The sequence below is a fragment of the Felis catus genome, chromosome F1 (genome assembly GCF_018350175.1).
Source record: "Felis catus isolate Fca126 chromosome F1, F.catus_Fca126_mat1.0, whole genome shotgun sequence".
Lineage (NCBI taxonomy): Eukaryota > Metazoa > Chordata > Mammalia > Carnivora > Felidae > Felis > Felis catus.
The window spans coordinates 6,310,841-6,328,076 of NC_058384.1; the positions used below are offsets into that span (position 1 = coordinate 6,310,841).

Genomic DNA, 17,236 nt, shown 5'->3' on the forward strand with positions numbered 1-17,236 from the left:
TGTTTCATCATAGTATAGGGATCAGTTCATCAAGAGGATGTAAAAAACCTTAATTATTTTTGCATCTAATAACAAAACTTAAAATACATAAAACAAAAATTAATAGAACTGAAAGAAAAAACAAGTAAATCCACATTATAGTTGGGCATGTCAATGCCTGTTTTCAAATAATTGATACAAGCAGCAGAGAGAAAATCGTTAGGTTGTGAAAGAGTTTAGCAATCCCATCCACCAACTTAATCTAACTGACACAGAACCCCATCCAACAACAGAACAATATTTATTCATTCTCTTCAAGATCACATAGATCATTTGCCATTGAGCAGAACAACTCTATAAATCTTAAAGGATTCAAATAGTTTTAAAGCATGAAAAGAGAATAAAAACAAATCAAAACAGATACGTGGAAAATCCTCAAGGATTTGGAAACTCAGCACAATTTTCAATAATCTGTGGGTCAAACAAAGAAATCAAAAGGGAAATTAGAAAGGATTTTGAACGGACTAAAAATGAAAACAAAGCTTGTTCTGCTGTGGGATAGCTAACATAATACCTCAAGGGAAATTTGTAGCACTGAAGGACTACATTTGAAAGGAAGAAAGGTCCAAGATCAGTGACCTTATCTTCCACCTTAAGAAACTAGAAAAAAAGAACAAATTAAACTCCATTACACAGAAGAAAGGAAATTATAAAGATTGGGGCAGCAGTCAGTGAAATAAAACAAAACAAAAAAATAAAAATAAAATCAATGAAAGGAAAAGTGGTTCTTTGAGAAGATTAACAAAATTGATAAATTTCTAACCAAAGTGAACAGAAAAGCAGGAAGACAAGTTATGAATATCATGAATGAGAGGGGTGGCTTCACTATAGACTTTATGGGTATTAAATGGATAACAGGAAATAGTATGAAAATCTTCATGTCCATAAAATCAACAGTTTTGCTGAAATGGACAAATCCCTTGAAAGACACAAATTACCAAGAAGAAATAGATATCATGAATAGCCTTGTACCTGTTAAAGAAATTACATTTGTAGTTAAAATTCTTCCCACAAAAGACTCCCAAACCATTTGGTTTCACCAGTGAATTCTCCCAAACATTTACATGAGGAATAGTATCAATTCTACGCAAATCTTCAATTCTCTGGAGCAATAAGGCAGTGTTTCCCAGTTCATTCTAGTAGTTTAGCTTAATCTGATACCAAATGCAGGCAAAGGTAATACAAAAAAAGAAAGCTATAGGACAATTTCCTTAATGAAATTATATATAAAAATACTTAATGTAATTTTAGCAAATCAAATCCAGCAATACATACAAGAATAGCACATCATCACCAAATGGGATTTATACTAGAAATACAGAGTTGGTTTAATATTTAAAAACCAACTACTAAAATTTACCATATTAACAATAATTAAGAAAGACACATGGTTATCTCACTGGATGCAGGAAAAAAAACATTCGAGAAGATCCAACATCCATCTGATTTAAACACAAAGCAAACCAACAAAAATGCTCCCAGTAAACCAGGAACTGGAAACTTCTCTGCCCTCATAAAGGACATCTAAGGAAAACTTATCACTAATATCCTAGTGGAGAAAGACTGAGTGGTTTTCACAAAGTGAAAATGTTCACTCTGTTCAACATTGTACTGGAGTTTCTGGCCAGGGCAGGTAAAGAAGTAAAGAAAAAGAAATAAAATGCATTCAGATTGGAAAGAGAGAAGTAAGTCTGTCTTATTCAGGGACAACACTATTACCTATATAGAAAATCAGATGGAATCTATAAAAAAACTACTAAAGTTTAACTCATTAGTTGTTTGATACAAGCTAAATATACAAAAGATCGCAGAATACAAAAATAACTAAATGTATACAGCAGCAATGGACAATCCAAAATGGAAATTAATGTCACTTATGACTGCAACAGAAATATGAAGTACTTAGGGATACTTCTGACAAAGATGAAAGCCCATCATACTGCAAACTAAAAAATATTGTAAGGAAATTAAAGGCAACATACAGCAGGGGAGACATCTAATTCATTCATGATTTAGAAGACTCAGTATTTTTAAGATGATAGTTCTCTCAAAATTAATACATGAATTCAACACAATCCTAATCAATATGCTAGCAAGCTGTTTTGTAGAAATTGTTAGGTTGATTCTAAAATTCATCTGGAATGCCAAAGACTTAGAATAGCCAGAACAATTTTGACAAAAAAGAAAGTTGGAAAGCTTACATTGCCCAGCTTCAAGACTTACTAAGTTACAGGAATCAGGACAGTTTGTTCTGGACAGATAACATCTTTATTTGCCCACAGAGAATCTAGAAATCTAGACCCATGCATAACTGGTTAATTGACCTGGAATAGACGTGCAAAGATCACTCAGTCCAACAAATTGTGATGGTAAAATGCACATACATACTTTTTTAAAAAATAATTTGCAGCATATACAAAATTAACTCAAAACAGATCATAGTCCTAAAGGTAGAGCCTTCTAGAAGAATATACAGGAGAAAACCTTTGCAGTGTTAAGTTACACAGAGACTTCGTAGATGAGAGTGGTGTGTGATCCACAAAGAAAAACTGACAAATCAGCATCATTAGGAATGTGTGTTCTTCAGGAGGTACTGTTAAGAGAATGACAGGAAAAGTCACAAACTGGAAGAATATATGCAAATCGTAAATCTGATTAAAGACATACACGCAGATTGTGTGTAAAAAAAAAACAACTCTGCATTTCATGACAAAAAGGGGAGTGGGGCAAATATTAAACAGACGCTTCACCAAAGAAGTTACAAATTCATGAAAAATACGATTATTCATTAGGGAAATAAATACATTAAAACCATAGTGAAGGACCACCACACATCCAAATGTCTTTTACTGAAGAGACCAACCAAACCAGTACTGACAAGAACATAGTGGAACTTTGATCCACTGGTGATAGTAACATAACATGAAGCGACCGCTTTGCGAAAACAGTTTGGCAGTTTCTTAAACAGTTAAATGTACATCTAGCATGTGACCCAGCCATTCCACTCTTTGGTATTTGTCCAAAATGAATGAAATCTCATCTCTGTACAAAGACTTGGACCTCAAGAGTCCTAGCAGCTTTATCTGTAATAGCCCCAAACTGGAAGCAACCCAGATGTCCACTGACAGGTGATGGGTAAACAGATGGCGGTACACCTGTATGACGGAACGTCACCCAGCCATGCAGCGGATGAGCTGTTGACACATGAAGTCACATAGATGGACGTCAAAATAATGGTGCTAACTGAAAAAAATCAGAGAAAGGATACATGCTATACGATTCCATTTACATACAAGTCCTGAAAATACAAACAAATCAATCATGGCAGAAAGCGTGTCAGTCATTGCCTGCAGGGATGGAGGAGGGAGAGAGAGCTCACAACGGGCTCGTGAGAAAACAAACGTTTCTCCATCTTGATTTTGGTCATAGTTTCTTGGGTGAGTACACGTGTCAAAACGTGTCACTTCGTACACTCCTGATACGTACAGTTTATTGTGTGTCAGTCAGCCCTCACCCTCACGGAGCTTCTGTTTTGTTGGGAGAAGGTGGAATGGCAGTGACGGTAAACAAATGTAAGTCTGTTTTGCATGTGTGTGCGTAGGTGTATTGAGTCAGATGCTGAAACACCATTTGGAGGAAAATGAAGCAGTGTGAGGATAGAAGGGGACGGGCGGGCGGCCACCTGGGAGAGGAGGCCAGGTAAGCCTTTGTAGCATTGGGACATCTGAGCAGAGACGAGCTTAAGCCTCCCGTGACCTTTGAAAACTGTTTTCCGATCTCGTTTGAGTGACCATTCTGGCTCTCACCTGAAAGGCTGGCAGCTTTTCCCCCAACTGGCAGCTCAATCTTTGCCCCCAGAGGGGGCCGCTGGGAAGGGTGGGCAGAGGTTAGCAAAGCCGACGGCACATGCCCAGAAAGCCACCTCTGCCAAGAAGAGTTCCTTGTGGCGAATTTTTGCTTGGAAGGACGTGGAGGAACCATTTTTTGAGCATTTGTAAAATGGTGACCCAACCAGAGCCCCAGTCTCCAGTTGTCTGTGGGTAGAGGCAGTGACCCTCCTTCTTCAAAGAGGAAAGCCCCAAGTTCTCTGATCCCGATCACCTTTGCTGTTCCCGTGTGTGTAAGAACGCCCTTGAGTCTGAGAGGAAGAGGGAAGACTTCCGTCAGTGGAGCGAGTGCTCGCGTGGCCTGGGGAGCATCACAGAGCAGGGTGCATGTGACAGAGGAGCTTGGCCCAGATGAGATCAAGGCTGTGGGAGGAAAACCAGGCTGCTGTTCCGAAGCCACTGCCAGTGACGAGTGGAACCTGGATTAGGTCCGTCCCCCCAAAAGTGCTTGCTAATAACCGGGGCTGTGCACTGGGGGCAAAGAGAAGGAATGATAAGAAGAAAAGAGATTAAAAATGCTCTGTTACATGGGCCATAAACAGGTGTGGTCCATCATTCTGAAAATGTGCTTTTAATTCTGCTCAGCCCCTGGTGTTTTAAAACATAGTCTGTCTAGAGAATAATTTAAAGATTTTTGCCTGACTATTTAACATAAATTTGATGACAGTAAGAGTGGGAAAATGCACTGAGTTAAAGCCAGTTGTGTGTTTCGTAAAATTTGTATAAAACATATTGATTTCTATCACTCTTGTTTCCTGTTTTTCTGTACACACGGGAATTTTATTATAAAAGCAGTGTCTCCTGGGGTGCCTGGGTGGCTCAGTCGGGTAAGCGTCTGACTTTGACTCAGGTCATGATCTTGAGGTTTGTGAGTTTGAGCCCCACATCCGGCTCTGCACTGATGGGGGCAGAGCCTGCTTTGGATTCTCTGCCCCTTCCCCATTCCCTCCCCCCCCCCCTCCGTCTCTCTCTCTCGCTCTCAAAATAAATAAAAATAAACCTTAAAAAAATAAAAACAATAAAAGCAGTATCTCGTATTCTGAATGGTATTCGTGAGAGCGTGTACTCTGACTCCAGGTCCTGGGTCGGGACTCCCTGTGTGAACAAGAAATCTGTAGACTCTCCTTCGAGGCCAGAGCCCTGACAAGCAGGAGTCACACCCCAGCCAGTGGAGGTCACAGAGGTTCGGGCTTCTGTGGCTTCTGTGACCTTCAGCAGCCCCAGGCTTCCCCAGTGCCACACCTGCTGCAGGTCTGAGGCAGAAGATTCCAGCTCTGTCAGTTCCTAGAGTGATCACTCTTGACCCTCTCTTGGGTCACTCTCCCCAACAAGGATCTGATGCAACCTAGGGACGCAACGTTTGCACCTAACTTCAGGGGCTCCCAAGACCCCCGTCCCAGGGCAGGGGCAGGAGGTAACGCCCATCTGAAGTAAGCAGGTGTCGTTCTGTGCCAAGTACAGGGGCAGCACCCGGTGACCTGGAATAACTGTCACTAGGTTGTGTTCTTAATGACACAGCCTGGTGGGCCAGGCGCCAGGGAGAGAACCCAGGGCAGGTCGTGCTTCTGCTGCACTGGGTAGAGCCTGCATTTTGTTACGGGGCTTTACATCTGTCTGGTTTGTGTGCATGTTTGTTACCGGGGGAGAAACTAGGACTTTTCAGTATCCTCTTTGCACCCTGTTCTTTGGTGTTCACGTGTTCTATTTCACACAATCCCTCCAATTTTATACAGAACAACCAAGTACCTCCTGTTCTGTGCTCCCGACTGTTGACTGGGAAGCCGAACTCCACGTCTCCCGTACACAGTGACTCAGAGTGTGGTCTCTCTGGCACTGTTCACTTCATTATTTGCTCCCTAATTTTATCCTAGAAATTAATTTTCCTAAATTGCAATCTGTTAACAGGAGTCTTGTTCTTTCTTCTTGCAGCTTGTACCTCCTTTTAAGCCTCAAGTAACATCTGAGACAGATACCAGATATTTTGATGAAGAATTTACAGCTCAGACTATTACAATAACACCACCTGAAAAATGTAAGTAAACCTAATAGTTGAAAATGTTTGACTATAATTGAAGAAAACAGCCACTTTTTGAAAAAAAAAATTTTTTTTAATGTTTATTTTTGAGAGAGACAGTGTGTGAGCAGGGGAGGGGCAGACAGAGAGGGAGATACAGAATCTGAAGCAGGATCTAGGCTGAGCTGTCAGCACAGAGCCCTACATGGGGCTCGAATCCATGAACCGTGAGATCATGACCCGAGCTGAAGTTGGATGCTTAACCAGCTCAGTCACCCAGGGGCCCCTGATATTTTCTTATCGGATATTTTCAAGATCAAATTCCACAGTGACTTACTCCATTCCACTTAAGAATGTGGAGTCCCTGGGGCTCCAACTCTTGATTTTAGCTCAGGTCATGATCTCGCAGTTCCTGAGTTCGAGCCCCGCATTGGGCTTTGTACTGACAGTGAGGAGCCTGCTTGGGATTCCTTTCTCTCTCTCTCTCTCTCTCTCTCTCTCTCTCTCTCTCTCTGTCCCTTCCCTGCTTGAGTGCATTCTTTCTGTTTCTCTCATAAAAGAACATGGAGTTCTGAAGTGGAAATACCAAAGACAGTAGCTGAGAGAAACGTTTTGGGGAGCCAGAAAAATTACATAAAGAAAAATTGCAGCCTGAGAATTACAGACTAAATTATAGACGACTTAGCCCTTGCTTACTATTCTAACGCACTCTTGCCATCCGCTGAGAGGATCCTGAGGTAGACCCTGCTGTGCGTCCCCGACGGCTCACTCCCAGACCACCCTCAGAATCGCGCTAATTCTGGTTTCCTGCATTCTTAATAGTTCTAAATTACTCTAAATGGAATCACCCTGTTTTTATTTAGCTTTGTCTTAAGCACTAATATCTGTAAAGACATAATTTTGTTTGCTAGTAACTTTTTGATACATGTAAAGTGAATTACACGTGTGTTAAAACTGAACATTCGTGCACCACGTAAGATCATTCCGCAGACACTAGTATGTGCACACTCTTCGATCAATATCCCAAACACGTGGGCTTTCAAGGAAAGAAAGGTACCAGATAAAACTTCCAGACAAGACACTCTCATGCCGACAAAGGACTGTGTGTCTGTCGTCATTAGCTCAGCATCGAGGATAAAATTGAGTGTGAGGGGCAGGCTTGAAAAGCCAGATTTCTTCCAGTCACACGTCTCTTGGCTCACAATCCCTTTGTGGTAGTTTTCTCTCCTTCTCTTCCCTTTAGGTCCCTTCCCACTGTTCTTCCCCCCCCCCTTTCCTTTGCCAAAGGCAGGGTAGCGGAAGTGCTTGTTCACAGTGAGGGTCCGCGAGCGGGAAGGTTGAGGCGCGGTGTTCTTCCAGCGGCGGACGTGGCCACCTGATGGTCTGGGGTTTCCAGCCCCGGGCCCGGGGCCTGACGACAAGGGGCTGTGAACACACCCTGAAGTGAAAAATATAATTACGTATGATACGCATAAGTGTGCTTTTCTTTCTTAAGATTTGCTGCAAGTTAAGAACCTCTTAACTTTAATTTTATAAGGGAAGAAATTGCAACCCAAAGAGAAATTGAGCTGCCCGAGTCCCTCAGTCAGTGTCAGCAGCCTTGCCGGGGCCCAGGCCAAGTTGTGAAAGATTAGTATGTTGAAGTGCTTCTCAGGGTATATCCCCAGTGGGACGACGGGCTTCCATTCTGTCTTGATCTTACAATGGTAAGAGTTGAAGACCATGCTGGACACCCTGTGCAGTCGTGGGCAGGTAGCTCAGGACCCGCGTGAGCAGAATGGTGGGCACAGGCCGTGGCACCGATTCCGCTGGCCCCAGAGTGGACCGTGGCAGGCAATCCACTCGTCTGAAATGCTGGGCAGCACCAGTGAGGTGGTGGGTGGGCCCGTGAGCACTTTCCGCCATAGAGCATTTGCTAGGCCTCATCATTTGGATATGCTGTCACCTGTGATCAGACCACATCCTGCCCTTGCCCACAACCCTCTGGTGGCTCCCTAAATCTGTACTCTAAATCCGACTGACCCCACTGGCTCCCACAGGCCTGTCTGATCCCGGCCTTCTGCTGCTCCATCTTGTCCCCCGTCCCTGCGTTCAGCCAGCCCTGGAGCACGCCGTGCCTCACTGTGTTTTACCGTGCCTCAGCACTGGTGTGCTAAGCGTTGTCCTGCCTGTGGTGCTCTTTCCCTCGACGTGTGCATGAACAGCTCTTACTCGTCCTCACATCGCAGCTTAAAGGTCACTTTGTCAGAGAGCCTTCTTCAACCTCCCATCTAAAGAATGGTGCAGCATTTTGGACACCGTCTCCTGCCCCCCTTGATGCTGTACGTTGACAATTGCTGATGGTCTTCCAGTTAATGTGTTTATTCCTTTGTTTACTGTCTGTATGTCCAACTAGAAAGCAGTAACCCTGAGAAGAACGACCTGGTTTCTTATTCACTGCTGGCCTCAGCTGCTAGCTGGGCACTTGGCCCAGTGTCAGTGCTCAGTAAACATATATTAAATGAATGAAGTCTACAGGCAACATAATGGCAATAAATTCATATCTTTCACTCTAAGCGTCAATGGGCTAAACTAGTTCCAATCAAAAGACATAGGATAAGAAAACAAGATCCATCTCTGTGCTGTTTACAGGAGACCCATTTTAGATCTAAAGACACCTGAAAATAAGGGGATGGAGAACCATCTATCGTGCTAATGGTCGCCAAAAGAAAGCTGGAGTAGCCATACTTATATCAGACAATCTAGATTTTAAAATAAAGACTGTAACAAGAGATGAAGAAGGGCATTATATCATAATTATGTGGTCTGTCCGCCAAGAAAACCTAACAGTTGTAAACATTTATGCTCCAAACGTGAAAGCACCCAAATATATAAATCAATCACAAACGTAAAGAAACTCATTGATAATGATGCCGTCATAGTAGGGAACTAAATGATGAATAAGCATTATGGTGGGAGGCAGGGTAGGCTCCCGGCCGGAAGGTGGCCAGCTCTTTCCAGAGATCATACTGGATCATACTGATGGCCTCCACCTGCGCCCAGGATTTTGTGCTTCTTCTCGCCGCCCCACGTCATACCCACAGCAACCTAGAAGGTGAGGTCCCAACGTGTCTCTGTGTCAGCCACCACCTCTTCGAGACCGTTTTCTCTGGTAAAGAGAGCTTTGGAATTTGTGGACTCTTTTAAGACAACTAGGTATGTGGTCTTGGAAGTCACAGAAATAGGGACAGTCTGTAAACGCAAAGCCACGAGGACATATTTTGCTTCCAAAGGTGGGAGTCCAGTCCCAGCAAGGATGAGCCTGGTGAGCCTGAAACGCAAGGCAAAGGGAACCGTAAAGGATGAGGAGAGACTGGGGTTGGGGGTGCTCCTGTTCACGTCCTGACTCTGCCACCCCATCCCTGGAAAGGGGCGGGTCACTCCGCCCTCTGGGAAAGGGGATGCAGGGCTGGCCAATGTCCCCGGGCCCCGACTTTCCCCTGCTGTGTGCCTGAGAAGCCATCTTTTTGGGAAAAGCACCTGAGTTGTGCAGCTTTGAATGGCCGTAGCTTTGATTTTATTGAAGTGCCACACAAAACGGTCTGTAGTGTTCTGTGTCCTGTGATGCATGCTTGGAGCGTGGTGACAGGCCCAGTACAGTAAATGCCCAGCAGAAGAGTGGGCATGAATCTGGGAGGACTTTGGGAGGCCAAAATATGATGCAGGGAGTGGAAGGGACCCTACAGACCAGCTCCCGAATCCAGGACTACGAGTAAGTTAAACCTCAGGCTCTGTGGCAGGTGCTGCCCTGGCCATCAGTCCTTTCTTCATACTGACTTGATTTCGAAGCCCTGGCAGTCAAGGCCCAGATGTCTCCAGGATTCAACTTGCAGCCTCACTCCACACTCCAGACTCACATGGCACTGGTCGTGCTGAGAGCGTGTCGTTAACACACCCTCTGTGGCTTGATTTCTAGAACGTAGAAAATGAGGGGGACCCAGCACAGTTTCTAGAATATAATCTGAACCCGGCGTCTCAGCTTCTTGGTCAGCAGAACGGAATGTCGTGACAGAGCATTTTGTCACTAACAGCATCTGTGTCATTTTAGACGTGGGGAACGCTGTATCCGCCCAGTGACTCGCTGATTGAAAGGGTATAAAGTGTGTTTCTAGTGTGAGACCGGGGTCAGCAGGAGGCCCACACACTGTAGTACCTTCCAAGGTGGACCTCAGAATCGACCTGTGAACGTGTGGCTGTTTCAGGTATCGGAACCCAGAAACCTGAGTCCAGCAGAGTCCTGCGTCTGACTGGGCGTCTGGTTTCCTGACCCTGCAGAGGGAGTGAGGGCCAGCTGAGGCCAGGGGGCACCTGGTGGAGGGAGGGCCACAGCAGCCAGTCTTTACCTGGATGTCCCCCGGGTGCATCCTGGATTCTCGTAGGAGGCCAAATCAAAGGAGATCTGGTGAAACCCCAAGCTTGATTACATCTCACTTGATCTTTTCTTGCAGCTCTGAGTGGTGGTGCTGGGATGGCCGTGGCCGTCCAGCGGCTAACACGCAGAGGTTTTGTTCCCAAAGCCTCCGTGATATGTGACAGTTGTCTCCCCACTTGCCACCTTGCTTTTATGAGGCAGAATGGAGTTACTTTTTAGAACAAATCAGCAGTTAGACAAAACGTTCCTTCCCTGCAAACAGCTGTGGTCATGTGCCAGATTGCTCTCACTGGTGTTAATTGAACAGATTTGGGAATGTGTCCTCTTGCATTCTACCCATGAATGGTCCTCTGCCTTCCCTTATACAGGAAAAGAGGATTTCTTTGAGATCTAGTAGCTTGTAATGCCATATAATTATAGTTGTTAAACACTAAGAAAATTGGGCGATGGATTGTTCCTCGGACTGGAGATTCTGATGCGGACTGGGGAGTTGACCTCTGCTTTCTTGTACCAGACAGGTCTCGTGTTTTTAGTGTGGGTCCTGTGTGTGGTCAGCATGGTTCCCTGCGAGCCAGCTTTCAGAGCAGAAACCTGTTCGCGGACGGTGTGTTATTGCGGGCTCTGGCTCGGGCAGGCTGCTGTCCCCTCCCTCCACAGCCCCCCACCTGTGCAGATCAGAGGGCTGCCAGTGCCTCCCCCGAGCACCTCCTCAGGGAAGGATCAGATACTGGCCCCAGGAGGCAGCGGTCCTGAGGGAATGGTGGGGTCATCAGCATTAGAGAATTTCAAGGTGTGGGGCCCTGGCCTAGTCATCTGTGAGACTGAGATTTCTTCGTGTTCGAAAATGTGATTATTATTCAAGCTACAGAACGAAGACTCTTAATTCTCAGCTGACGTGCAGCCTAGAGCAGTAAATGCTCCTCCTCGGAAGGAAGCCCGGCCCCTCCTGTGTGGCTCCCGTGTGGTGTAGGGGCAGCATAGCACAGTCCCCTCTCTGCCCAGCCTCTGCACGGGCAGTCCAGCCAATCTGCACGTTCACGGCGCAGAAAAACACTCAGCCAAACAAAGCTGTTGGTGGGGAAGACTCTTGCCTGGAAATGTGATTCACGCAGAACGCTCCGAATTTGAACATTAAGCTTTCAGCTGCCTTTTCTCTAGAGTTTTTATACTTTGTGACTCAACAGGCCATCCCCAGCCCCTACCACCTCTTGTGCAGCTAAAAATACTGTGGAAGGTATTTCATCTAAATGATGCGTGTGGTTTGCTTGATGCCTAGCAAATATTTGATAATAGGGAGGCAGAGATTTCCCCAAATCACAGGGCTTTCTAGAAATGCTGACAATATGCCTGTCAGCAGCAGGAAAGAAGCCTGTGGAGGTCCATGGTCTACACGGAGCAGGAAGCCACAGATCTTCTCCATGGACTGATTCCCACCTAATCCAGTGATATTTTCTGTTACATTCAAGGCTGAAAATGGTTAGCAACTTGATCCCTTTCTAGAATCTTCTGTATTCAGAATAGAATATTGAGAAGAAGCACAGTGAGGCAAGAGCAGAAACGTTTGCTCTCCAGAGGAATGTGTGTCATCGAGGAGCACAGAGAGTCATCCTTGTGTGACAGGCTGTGATTTCTCCCATGATGTGACATACGTGCTCTTGGAGAGGCTGGAAAATCCAAGGGATCAGCAATGTACTCCCTGTATGTATTTGAGGAAGTGGAATTATTTTGCTTGAAGCAAAAAAGGTTGGGTGTTTGAAAGCCTCCTCTGGGGCTTTCACTGTGGGCCAGCGCGTGACCCCCGCACACTGGGGGAGAGCAGGAGGGGCTTTGCGGGCACCCCTGCACAGACGCGGAACCCCGAGGGTGGCCAGAGCCCGGAGCAGGTGCACAGGGGACGGTGTGGACTGGGGTGACTGAACACATGATGACGTACAAGGAAGAGCCCCCTGCTGGGTGGGACTTCAGTCACCAGAACGGTTATGAGAAGGGCTTGGGTGACCATTTGAGATCCTTCAAATGTGGGAAGACAGGGAAGATGAGGGCGGCTAACGTGAAAGCAGCTTCCTCCGTGCCTTCGAGTGTCTTTCTGCTGTTGGTTTCCCGAGGAGCTGGTGTTTGGATGCTGACATCTTACCCTCTTTTTACTCTGGTTTAAAGTTGCATTTTAGGGAAATTGGGAATGGTGACTAAAGACAGATATGAGATGTAGAGTAAATAATGAGTCCTGTAAAATTAAGGGCCCATATGAAGCTTTATTTTGCAGTCCCACCTAAAGCACCATGAAAAAAAATACGCACATTTAAAGGCAGTTGGTAGCGGATTCTAGACAAACACGGTGCCTTAGGGTTTGATCCCTGTAATTTTGACATGCGTGGTTTCGTGAAATTGAGGGCTACCGAATCTCGCTTGTTCCTTCTTATTTAAAAAAAGTCTTCTCTTCAATAGTATTTTTTTCACAGCATCCTGAGTCTTAAGATGGTCATGTCTTGAAGGAGATGATCTGATGTTGTTATCTCTTTGTGGATCGTGTGTTTGAAAGTGAGATTGTTTGGGGATTAAGTTTAATTAGTCTGTGTTTTGCTGACAAACCCGAGTTTCTGGGAGCTCATTGCCTCTGTTAATCCTCATGATGCTAGAAGTTCAAACTAAGAAGACCAGAGATGGTGTTGCAAAAGGTAAACGTACGCTAAGTGGCCGCTTTCTGCCCGCAGATGACGAGGACGGCATGGATGGTGTGGACAGCGAGCGGCGGCCACATTTCCCTCAGTTCTCCTACTCTGCCAGCGGCCGGGAATAAGGCCCTCATTCTGCTCCTTCACGGTCATCCTGGATTTTCTTCCTCAAGATGATTCCTGGACACCACACCAGTCGTAGCTCTTACAAAGCAGGAGCGCCTCCAGACACCCCAGCCCACGCACACCCCCACGAGAACACACCTGTACGCAAACACACCTGTTTGTTTTTGCATGAAATTGTATCTCCGTCTACGGTCTCATGCTGCTGCTGCTACTGTCTTACTGTCCTATAAGCAACTTTAAGAGGTAATTTTACAGTCTTTGGAAGTCACGAGCCCGCCATTGTTCACTTGTGCACAGTTGTCATCTTTCGATCTTTTGGTTTTTGTTTTTCCCTAACAGTGAAGGCTAAATGAGATACACTGAGTCTAGGTACATTTTTTAACTTTCTAGAAGATAAATCAAAAACTAATTAGACTAAGAAGATTTAGCGTATAATTCAGAGTAAGCGATTGCGGCAGGGTGGTGATGTGCATATGCGGGTTGTAGGAGAGCCTATCAGATCAGTGCACAGAGTGGGGAACTCGCACGCAGACCTGGCTGGAGTCCGTAGGGAAGCATCCGAGAGAAGGCCTGACCAACCGTTGAGCTAGCTCGATAGACACACACTTAATCCCTGTCGGACGCTGCCGAGGAAGCCTGCCGCCCCACCCGGACGTCCAGACCTCACTGGCGGCTGGCGGCAGACGAACACTGTCCTTCCGGGGAAGGAGGCATATGCACAGCAGAGGCAGGTCACTTAAAGGGGCTATGAAACCATTTGCACCAGAGAGCATTTTTCTTTTTTCCCTGTGCTTGGAAACCTTTTTCCCTTCTTGATATTTATCACCTCTGATGGCTGAAGAATGTAGACAGGTATAACGACCCTGCTTTTCACCAAAATTTGTACACCGAGGTAAACAGGTGTTTGCCTTATTTGTTTTAAGTTTTTACTTTGAGTTCTACGTGAATTCGCTTTTTCTCGGATGTTAAATCTTTGAATGTCCTTTTATGATTTTGTTTATATTGCAGTAGTATTTATTTCTTAGTGAAGAAAACTGTGTGTCATGTTAGCAAATGCAGCGCCAACTTACATGAAATAGACTCACTGCAGTTTATTTGGACCCGTGTGCAAGGATGTACACGCCAATGAGAGGCATGCACTTTTTCTCCTATGTGACAAAATCGGACGAGGCTCTGAAATTGTACATCTTGGTTAGAATTTGGCTTTGGGAGAAGAGATGCTGTCATTTAACCCCTTGGTGCTGAAAGTGAGAAAAATCCCCAACTCTCCAAGCCGAGGGGTTAATGAGACAGAAGGATGTCGGTGTTGCTCATTCGAGGATGGAAAGGCTCTGACGCCTGGCGACGTAACGCGGGGGAGGAAACCGAGACCCGCGTGACCGTGAGAAACCAACTTGACTTGGCAAAAGGAACGCATCTCGAGTATTTGCAAAGTAGGCAGTAAGGGGTGAGAACCTGGTGTGTTTATTCCGCTCATGGTACATTTATCACTGAATTAAGCCATCAGGGAAAACACAAAACAACACAAAAAAAGAACACCTCCAACTTTTCTTTTTCTGTATATACTCATGTCCCCCAATTCCAACATTTCTCACTGAGAGGGGACATGTATGCAAACCTCATCTTTCTCCTTCATTAATGATGATCTTCAGATTAAACCCTTTGGTGCTAGGAGCTGACATTTTCCAAAGCAGCCTATGAAGTCCAGGGGCCGGGGGCCCTGTTGCGGAAGCTGGCAGCCGGCCCCACGGAGCGTTCGTGGGGATGGATCGGTCACGTGATCTGACAGCTCCCCGTGGAAGACTGCGGCATGACGTGCTGTCACTGTCGAGATGCGTTGTGTGCAAGAGCGAGTGACTTTCTGAGTAGGATGAATCATATTCATACGCAGATGTCTTAGCCTCGTGACGCTGGAAGTGTGGTCTGTACAGGAGACGCCACTGCTGGCGGTGGGCGGGCCACTGGGGCTGAGGGGGTTAAAGGGCATTTTACTAAGGCAGCTAAGACATATTCAGACATAGGTTTTATCCTAATTTTTCATATTTCTACCTGAGTGAAGTTCATCCTCAGCATCGAGTAGGAAGTTACAGGAAATGGTAGTTCATTCCTTCTGACACATGTAGCTTCACTTTTTTGTTTTTTCTTCCCTTGGAATTATGTTGAATGTTTCACTTTGACTAGAAAGTAGACTAGGAGGTATGTCCTGTAAGTTGTCTCGCATCCATTATATACAAGAGGAACAGGGAGAGGCAGAGGAGGCGGCTGAGGCTGGCTGAGGTTTGTGCGGAGCGTCCGTCCCTTTCGAGGAAAAGGGGGGGCCCGTACACTAAGCACTTCGATAGCTTTCCCCCCCCCCCAAACCTTAAGGTGATTTCCATGACCCTGGCCAAGGACACTTCCTAAAGGTTAAGGACCGCGTGGACGGTGCCCCGGGCTGGCCAAGCCTCCCAGCCAGCTCTCCAGGCCCAGTCACTCTCGGCCTCGAGATCCGTCAGAGGCACCGAGGTGTTTCCAGACTTCCCCCCCCCCCCCCCCCCGCTCTCACCCCCGGGTCTCAATCAGCTGGCGCCGAGGACCGACAGGTAACACGTGTGTGTAGAGGGAGATTTCTGGAGATTTCTGCACCTGCCCTCGAGGCTGCCCGTGGCTGTGGCATGGGCCGCCGGCAGATGGCGAGGCCTGAAACCCAGGGTCGTCCTCTCGGAGTTCGGTTCAGGCTTCGTGGACTCCGCCCCGCACTAACTCTCGTGAAGGCTGCCCTCTTGTCTCAGTGCAGCCACCTGGGAGGAAGTTGGCCGTTTCTGCTTGGATTTCTGGCAGGTTGCTCGCAGCTTTGCTTTCTACACTAATCACATAGCATTATTCCAGTGTTTTCCACTTTCCCGTACCTGATTTCCGGCTTCTTAAAGCTGACTGTTCTTGCAGGGGCCCCTTGCTTCTCCTAGAGTACAAAGGTAAGGGCCTCCCTTACTAACTGCAGGGTCTCTGTATCACACCTCAACGTACACACTTTGCTGCTACTGTTTGTACTGTCTACAGTAGAATTTCCTTATCTTGCTCCTGGTAGTGCATTACAGGCAAGCATGAAATGTAAAGTATTTATTTAAATAAAAAGAAAACCTCTAAATTGGTAATTGAATTACCTCCCTGTAGCTTTATAGTTTGTGACATTTCTTGACCTTGCTAGTTCTTTCATTAGATCCGCGCAAGATCTAGTCATCTGGTTAAGGATTTTAAGCAGACGCAACTATGAACCCAAGAAACTGTATTACTCTTACTGTTGGTCATACTAAAACTAAAACTGTTCATTTCCTTAAGTATATGACCCACAAGGATGTGAAATAACTACAAGAAACTGTTTTTGTACACTGTACATCCTTAGTATTTTTACACGTATATGATAGGGATGCACATTATTTTCCTTCGTACAGACAGCTTAAATAAAGCACTATGTCAATCTGCTACTTCTCTGTTTATTGTTGTTGGACGTGGTTCTGTAATCTCAGAAAATCTTTTCTGGAAAACAAAGAGATTTTTAATAGCTCCAGCTGGTATTAACCTACCCTACATAAAATGTGACAGGACAATACAGCAGTTTCTTGTAGCCCCGAACGCACACACAGGATTATGTTGTTACTTCAGTGACGTGGCAGTAGCGTGGTCGTGCAGACTCGGACGAAGGGCCGCCTCCGAAGGGGAGACGCCGACCGCGCCGCAGTGGGTTCGGGGCAGGTCTCCCGTGAAGTCAGGGACGGACCGGGTCTCCTTGGAAATGTGTTCAGTCAGGACCTAACAGTCTTCACAGCAGATGGTCTGGACCCGGAACTCTCTTGAGGAGTGTCGCTCGTCGGTGACGTCTTCCTGAGAACGCGGAACGCGTTGCTCCGCACGCTTCCCTTCTGAGAGCTTGTGTCGGCAGGTTAACCACCTCTGTCGTGGCTGCTAGGCGGGTAGGGCGGTTGTACCACAGTCTGATTACCTGGAAGCATTTTGGATGGGGCCTTTTTCCGATTTTACCTCATACGCCTGCTATCGTAGAAACTTGGCTTGGCTTCTGGGACTAAGCTCAGTAGAGGAACGGCTTTGG

At 46.1% G+C, this 17,236-nt stretch overlaps 1 protein-coding gene across 8 annotated transcripts in view; it reads left to right on the plus strand.

The window, feature by feature from the left end:
- Positions 1 to 16,613, plus strand: part of AKT3 (AKT serine/threonine kinase 3) — a 306,832-nt gene extending 290,219 nt beyond the window's left edge. For all 8 annotated transcript variants that reach the window (XM_023247426.2, XM_023247427.2, XM_045049318.1 and 5 more), the window contains 2 exons: positions 5,856 to 5,958; positions 13,063 to 16,613. In XM_023247426.2, coding sequence (XP_023103194.1) covers positions 5,856 to 5,958; positions 13,063 to 13,148 — 189 coding nt within the window. In that variant the 3' untranslated portion in view covers positions 13,149 to 16,613. The remainder of the gene's footprint in view (positions 1 to 5,855; positions 5,959 to 13,062) is intronic.
- Positions 16,614 to 17,236: the final 623 nt, after the last annotated feature.